We start from the raw sequence: 8,462 nt of genomic DNA, 5'->3' as shown, positions 1-8,462 counted from the left end.
TTTTTTATGTGTATGTACGTGTGTGTGTGTATATATATATATATATATATATATATGTATGTACATATATAAATATGTGTGTATATGTATGTGTGTATATACGCACACTGAACTTTTTTTCTCCTTTATTATATTGTTTACATATTCTGTCGTGCTGCTGCAAGTAAGAATTTCATTGTTCTATCTGGGACCATATGCAATAAAACACTCTTGACTATTTTTGCAGTAGTTCTGATTTCTCCAGTCAAAATTACCTATGTTTGATTATGATTCCGTTTCAACGTTCTAAATCAATTTCTAGAATATTAAAGAAATCGGCCTTCTCAACATGGGTATAACTTCCCATATATTAATTTATAATTGTAGCATCTGTGCCTAGTCTTGGTCAACCTTACAAAGGGAATCTCCCACTTGCTACTCAGCTGCTACACTAGAGGGCTCCATGTGAAACATCACAACAATGAATCTAGAGTCCTACTGATGATTAAGACAACCTGCAGCCTTACTATCACAGATCAGCTACAAAAGATTTACAGGGTTTTCTCCTACCATATTCACCAATCTGAACTATCCTTTTTCTAACTCAGTGCAATGTAGCCCTGCAAGTACTGTAACTTCCCCCAAAACAACATTTTAAACATCTTCAAATTATAATTTAGAATTGAATATCAGTTCACAAAAATACACCTGTAGTGTATTAGGTCTGTGAGGACACTTGCTGCAGGGGAGGGATGTACATGTAAGAGTCCCCTACAACTCTCACCAACTTCTACAGATGCACCGTAGAAAGCATTTTATCAGGATGCATCACAGCTTGGTTTGGAAACAAGATCGCAAGAAATCGCAGCGAATTGTGGACGCAGCCCAGACCATCATCACACTGTATGTCGGTACACACATTTCACTGTTTCTCGGTACACGTGACAGTAAACTAAACTGAACTGAACTGTGTCTTCAGAGTACAGTCAGTGGACAGGTCCAGACTGCCGACTGGTGAAGATCAGACAAATCGGGAGAGCCAGTCTTACAAACTGCCAGGGCGGACTGCAGGAGTGGAGCGCTGTTGTGTATGGCAGTTCTCCCTGCAGTCCGCCCTTTCACCCTTTTTTATTTTTATTTTTTGTCCTGTTAAAAAACAAAATGTTAGTTGGAGGTCTTCTTTTATGTAGGGGGTGGGGGAGGGGAAGGGGGAAACTTTATTTCCTAGTCCCTACCTGGTCGGAGAGGCGGCTTCCCTCCGAGCTGCTTCTTCGTGCCTTCCTCGCGGCCTACCATCGGACTGGAATGGCGTTTCCTGTCGAGACCGGCCGGGACTACAGCTTCGGTGGCGGCACAGCGCTGGGATACCATCATGGAGCGGGCGATGCCTTACCGGGTCGCCGGGCGGTAAGCTTCGGAGTGCTGTGACCGCCGAATCCAACATCCGAGGAGCCGTGCCTGCGGAGCGTCCAGAGTCGGAGCTCCGGCCAGCGCGGCCTGTCGACTTCGGATGCTGCAGTCTCCGGGGAGGGTGCAGCCGCACCAGACACTTCCAAGCCGCTGAGGAGTGTTCACCCGACGCCGGAGTTCCATCTTCCCGGCAAGAGGGCCTGAAAACATCGCTGGCTGCGGAGGCCACAAATAGGCCCCGACCTCGGGTGATTCACAGGGGAAGAGGACTTAACTTTTTGATGCCTTTCTCCACAGTGGAAATTTTTGTTTCTGTTGTGGGGGGACGTTCATGTTGAATTCTATAAAGTGTCGTGTCATTTTTTCTTATTTTTAATTTTTTCTATGGATGTACGGAAACTTAATTATTTATTTTATGTAAAGCAGTTTGGTTTCAACACGAGTTGATTTAAACGTGCTATATAAATTAAATTTACTTACTTACCAGTTCAGACAGATTATTCTCTTCTGTCTCCCAATCTCAGTCAGACAAGCTGATGGACCATGAGGGAAATTAATTAGACATCAGCACAGCATAAAAATCAAGTGTGAACTTTTAAAATCGAAGTAAGTTGTCAATTCCTTCTTCACACAGAATACAGTTCCCGCTGAGTGCAGTGAAGTGTCTACAGTCAGACTTTTGTAAGGCAGTGATTTCATTTTAGTTATTTATTTGTTGAAGTTATTTTTACCGTTCTTAATCTTGTCATTTTCATTCATACTGGTAAGCACATAGTAAGCGGAAGGACGTGGATAGCCTGCCGTTCTCCCACACACTGAGGTCAGCAGGGGAACTAGTTGTCTGAAGTTATTATCAGCTGCTTCAGAACCTTTGTGGTTGGGATTATAAATCTATTTGTTCTGCGAGAGCAGAGATGGAGTTGCAGGTCGTGTGGTCCACCTTCAACACGAACCAGTCAGCGGAAAGACAGTACATGATTACAATCGAGCCATTCACAGTGAACAGGTACATGATAAAGGGAATAATGTGATGGGAATAAGGGATTAAGGGAATATTAAGGGGCACAGGCTCAGAATAAAAGGACGTACCTTTATAATGGAGATGTGGAGACATTTCTTTAGCCAGAGGATGGTGAATCTATGAAATCCGTTGCCACAGATGGCTGTGAAGGACAAGACATTGGGTATTTTTAAAGTGAAGATTGATAGTTTTAATAAGCGCACCAAAGATATGTTTTTTTTTTTTTTTTTTTTTTTAATTTATTCAATTATTAAAAAAATAATATTACACTACAATAAAACAAGCCAGAACCCACCACCATAATACAATACAAGCATGTAATAAACTACTATACAACTATGATACAATCCTTATTGAGGATACATTCAACACCCTGCGGAGCCCAGCGGTCCCGGAACTCCTTCAGGGTGCCCGCAGACAGGGCGTATTCCCTTTCTAATCCCACCCGGGCACGGACGTAACCCCGGAAAAGGGGCAGGCAGCTGGCTCGGGTAGAGCCCTCCACCGTCTGGCGCCGTGACTCGCGGATGGCCAGCTTGGCCAGGCCCAGGAGCAACCCAACCAGGACATCTTCCGCCCTACCCTCTCCCCTACGCACAGGGTGTCCAAAGATGAGGATGGTGGGTGAAAAATGCAGCCAGAAGGCAAGGAGCAGCCCCTTTAGATATTCAAACAGTGGCTGCAGCCTCACGCACTCCATGTACACGTGGTACACAGACACTTCCAGCCCGCAAAAGTGGCAGGCGGCTGGCGAGTCTGTGAACCGCGAGAAAAGATATGGTTAGAAGGCACGAGAACGGGGTTGAGAGGGAAATATAGATCAGCCATAATTGAATAGCAGAGCAGACTCGATGGGCTGAGTGGCCTAACTCTGATCCTATATCTTATGATCTTCGAGCATATTTCAGTATGGTATACAGTGCCCACTACTTGCAGAGTGGACAATATTGAGGCTGCAACCATTGTAACCTTGCACCTCACCAGAGTTAGAGAGTGGTGCCCAGACAAAAAAGAGCTCATATGTGACATGACATTTGCTAAGTATGTCCAGAATTATTTTCACAACCGCAATCAGTTTTATTCGTCACGCACATAAAGTGCAAGTGAAATGAATTTGCCAGCAGCGGTACAATGAAAAAGAACACAATAAAAATTTAACATAAACATCCACCACAGCATTAATCACTGTAGTGGAAGGCACAAAACAGAGCCAGTGTCTCAGTACCGGAGTGAAACAGGGAGGAAAGGGAAAGGTCACAAAACAATGGCCATCATAGAGTCTGCAAGGGGGGGATCTGACATTTCTGTGGTTACAGATATAATGCCTCGGTGGTTTATTGCCACCCGGAGTCAGGTTGTAAGGCTGGGAGGGAGGATGAACAGCTAGCGATCATGGTCCATAGCCGTGCCAATAACATTGAGAGAAAAAGGAAAGTTGTCTTACAGGGAGGTTTGAAGGAACAGGAAGGAAGGATATGAAACAGGACATTTTCAGAAAAAGGCAAGAAGCAGGTCACATCTAAGCTCGTACTCCTCAGCTAACTCACAGTGCCCTGTGTCAGTGGTTATTAAATGGATAGCTCAGATGAATACATGGGTGGCGAGAAGGAGCTGGAACGGGAGGCAAGATGCAGGGTGGGGGGGATTGGTGTAGGAGGCACAGCTTTAGATTCCAGGGATATTAATACCTACCTGGTCTAGGTAGAGCCCGTACTGACCGGATGAGTTATACTTTTTTTTAGGGCTGGGACCAGTACATAAGAGACAGAGTTTAAATGAGCTCGGCAGGGGATGGACAGTTTAGCATGGATCTGGAAGCAGGAGAAGCAAAGTATGACATTGGAGGCAGAGCACTAACGAGAGAGATTGAAAAGCAGATAAAACAGAAGTTGGAAAATAAACAATAATAAAGTCTGGCTGTGGTTAAATATATATACCTAAATGTGAAGTGTGTAGAGAATTGAGAGCACTAATAGACACACTGTGAAATTATAATTATAGCAGAAACATGGCCAAGGCTGGAAGCTTAATATTCTTTGTTTGGATGTTGTTATGCACATTTATAACACCAACATAAGAGTAATAATAGTTGGATATTTCAATATCCATCCTGACTGATAAATTACAAAGGGCACAGATACCAGAATGTTTTTAGTTAGTTGCTGGAAAGCTGAACAGGAGTATGTGTATTTTTCTGGTTCTGAAAATAATATGGATAGATTTCACATAATATTGGGAAAGGGCTAAGATATAATTGGAGTAATTGTTCCAAATTGTGGTAAGGCTCATTTTTGACCAAGACTGAGAAATTATTTAGTAAAAAGCAGGTGGGGAACAGCAACTTTAAGATAAATACTCTCATAGCAATGTAAGACATTTAAAGAAATCCAAGGTGTTCAAAGCCAACATCTTCCCATACAAATTCTAAGCCCCCCAGCATGACAAGGAACTGCAAGGATAACATAATTCATAGAAGGACATTAAAGTTAGTCAGTAAGAGCTTAAAATAGCAGAAAGAGTATAGAAAGTATGAGTGAAATTAAAAACACAATTAGGGCAGCAAAGAACAGAAATAATAAAATATTGGCCTGTAAAATCAACGAAAATCCGAAGTTCTTTTGGAAGTACATAGGAAAGAGTAGGGCTTATTAGGGATCAAAAAGTTACTGAATGTGGAGGCAGAGGATGCCGGTAAGGTTCTTAATGAGTAGTAGACAGCTGTCTTTACAAAGGAGGGTGATGATACTGACATTCTAGTTTAGGCAAATTTTGGATGGGATGAACAAAGTGGAAGAGCAAGTACTGAGAGTTTATCAACTATGAGGATAGATAAGTTGCCAGACCAGGTTGTTCAATAAAAACAAAGTGAAGGAATTGTGAAGGCCACAATTGTTCAAAGCTCTGGCTGTGGAGTAGGGGCAGAGAGCTGGATTATCATTGTATCTTGATAAAATGCCAATTACATATATAACTACATAGAAACATAGAAAAATAGGTCCAGGAGTAGGTCATATGGCCCTTCGAGCCAGCACCGTCATTCAATATGATGATCATCATACATATAAATGTGTCTATGAATATGAGTATATGTGTGTGTCTTTAAATCTTTGTGAAAAAAATATGAGGTAACGATAACATTTTTACATATTCCGGTTGATATTTTTCCCGTCGAGGCCGGGATCACATTATCTGACCATTTCATCCTATATTTCTTGACTTATTACAGATTAAAGTTGAAAATCCTCAAATGACTTTGAATTTAAAAGACTGGCTTTCGCTGATGACGTCACAATAGGTCTCACAGAATCTTCCACACGCTTCAAGTGACGTTTCACACACAGAATCTTCCACACGCTTCAAGTGACGTTTCACACACAGAATCTTCCACACGCTTCAAGTGACGTTCCACACACAGAATATTCCACGAGCTACCAGTGAGGTCAGGGGGAGGGCAGCATTTCCAGAACATTCTTCAAATGCTTCACGACCTCCCCAATGGTCATTCTCACTTTGATGAATGATGTTTCATGCTGACTTCCACTTCTTTAAAGATGAGACTTCGCAGTTTTTTTACCTTTTTTTTTAACTTTGAACATTTTAATACTTTAACATTGCTTTTATTGTTCTTAAAAGACTTCCCGGTTATTCACTTAATTGTACTCATTCTTACAGAAAACATATATTTTCAAAAACTTAGCGGTATTTTACTTCGCGATTTTCGCGTTATTTATTTATTTTTAAAATACCTCGCTATTTCCTTACGTCAGTTTTATTGTTGTTACATGAATTCCCCATTTTTCACTTCAAGATTACATTTATTAAAAGACTTCCCGGTTATTCACTTGTACTAATTTCTTTACAATATTAAAAGTTTAACTTCGCAGTTTTTTACTTCATGATTTTTGCCAGCTTTTCGCTGTTGAATTATTTTTGTGTTCACTGTTTCATTAATACTTCGAAAATTTTAATACATTATCATTGCTTTTATTGTTCTTAAAAGACTTACCGTTTTTGCACTTAATTGCACGAATTCTTAAAGATAACATTTATTTTACTTTACTTACTTTATTAATTTATTGAACATGTTAAAAAATACAAACACAAATAAACTTGTAAGCAATAAAAAAAGAAGAAAATAAAACACAAAGGAAAACAAACAAATAAGTAACTCAAATAATACAAATAATATCGTTCATGTTCAAAAGGGGTAAGAAGATGTTCGAAAACTTTTCTGGTCCTACCCCCTCTTATTTTCTATACATTTTAAAATACTTTGCGATTTTTCCAGGCTGCTGATTGATTGACACCCGATTGCTGCGGGTCCCCACGTGGGGGAGCACAGCTCGACACCCGATTGCTCGCTGTTCCAAGCTGCTGATTGATTGAGGGGATCAACTGCCAAATCGTTATTAAATAACATTTCTTCACATTTATTTCATTCCACAGGAAAGACTAAAAAAGACACATATTTTAAACAAAATGCACTTTTTCATTTACAGTTGCAATTAAGAATAAATTTCATTGTGATTGATTTCATTCCACAGGAAGACTCCATTTTGAACTAATTAATCTGTGCTCATTGACAACTGAGAATGTGTTAAGGCTATCTTTTTAAAATCATGCCAAGATGAGGGAGGAAAAGAGGTGCAGGATGGACAAGAGATGACAAAAAGAGATAGCGAGAAGCAGTATTGAGCAGAAGGGAACAAGAGACGCAGCAAGAAAAAACTAAATGTCTCAGCGATAATAGAGAGAGACAGCGGGAGAGAAGGGCACAAGAGACTCAGCAAGAAACAACTCAACATCTCATAGATCAACAAGAGATAGAGATCAGGAGAGAAGGGCTCAAGAGACACAGCAAGAAACAACTCAACATCTCAGAGATCAAGGAGAGAGATTGCGGGAGAAGGGCTCAAGAGAAGCAGCAAGAAAGAACTCAACGTCTCAGAGATCAACGAGAGAGACAGCGGGAGAGAAGGGCTCAAGAGACGCAGCAGGAAGAAGTCAATCTCAGAAATCAACGAGAGAGAGAGCAGGAGAGAAGGGCTCAAGAGACGCAGCAAGAAACAACTCAACATCTCAGAGATCAACGAGACAGCGGGAGAGAAGGGCACAAGAGACACAGCAATATACAACTCAACGTCTTGAGGAACATCGAGAAAGAATACAAAGGAGAAGGGATGAAGAGATGGGAGATGAAAGAACTGAAAGGCTGGATGAACAGCGAGACAGAGATATAAGACAACGAAATGCACGACTCACAAGGAGAAATCTTTCTGCTGATGTTGGTGAAATGACCAGTGTTTACCCTCAGTGTCGAGCGTACCACTTCTCAAGAGAAACGACCAACTTTTGCTGCATGAAGGGTAAGGTCATCATTGCTCCTCTGAAGACACTCCCTAATGCACTCATTAATTTGTATACAGGTGACACACCACAAGCACATGAGTTCAGAAAGGATATTAGACAATACAATTGCCTCTTTCAACTGACGTCATTCGGTGCCAAGGAAGTGGTGGCACATGGATGGAATCCTTCAGTGATCATTCAAAGCCAGATTCATCATTTCATTAGTTCATTGATGCCTGACCTAGACCAACAAAGTAAATTCTTGCAAATCTATTTCATGGACCCCCAAGATAGCATTGAGTTTGAATGACTATACTGCAAGATGCTGGTATTCAAAGGGACATTGTTGAAATGCTTGAAAACAGGATAAGACTAAACAACCCTTACATTGATTCACGTGATGGCAATGGAGAGAATTAGAGATTTACCACAGGCATCAATCGTTATTGATCCAAATTATCGGCCTCCTTTGGAACATAAATGGAGGTTTAACAAGCAAACTGCCAATGAATTTGCCATCCTAATACCAAACAATAATGAGCCTGCGGCAACATCACGCCATATTTTCATGAGAATAAGAGGAAGAGGAGCAGAAGGAGATTTCAGAGATTCATAGGTCATATGACAGTTTTCAATACATCCTTTTCTTTCCACTTGGAGATGATGGATGGCATCAACAACTCCAAATGAGTAACAGCAGGAA

At 41.0% G+C, this 8,462-nt stretch overlaps 1 protein-coding gene across 1 annotated transcript; it reads left to right on the top strand.

The window, feature by feature from the left end:
- The first annotated feature begins 4,215 nt into the window (after nucleotides 1–4,215).
- Nucleotides 4,216–8,069, top strand: LOC116982970 (RNA-binding protein 25-like). Its single transcript, XM_033036503.1, has 3 exons — nucleotides 4,216–4,298; nucleotides 7,110–7,400; nucleotides 7,601–8,069. The coding sequence occupies exons 1-3, from the start codon at nucleotides 4,216–4,218 to the stop codon at nucleotides 8,067–8,069; spliced, it is 843 nt and encodes a 280-aa protein (XP_032892394.1).
- Nucleotides 8,070–8,462: the final 393 nt, after the last annotated feature.

Source organism: Amblyraja radiata, chromosome 17 (assembly GCF_010909765.2).
Source record: "Amblyraja radiata isolate CabotCenter1 chromosome 17, sAmbRad1.1.pri, whole genome shotgun sequence".
Taxonomy (NCBI): Eukaryota; Metazoa; Chordata; class Chondrichthyes; order Rajiformes; family Rajidae; genus Amblyraja; species Amblyraja radiata.
This window is presented reverse-complemented; position numbering and strand designations above follow the sequence as displayed.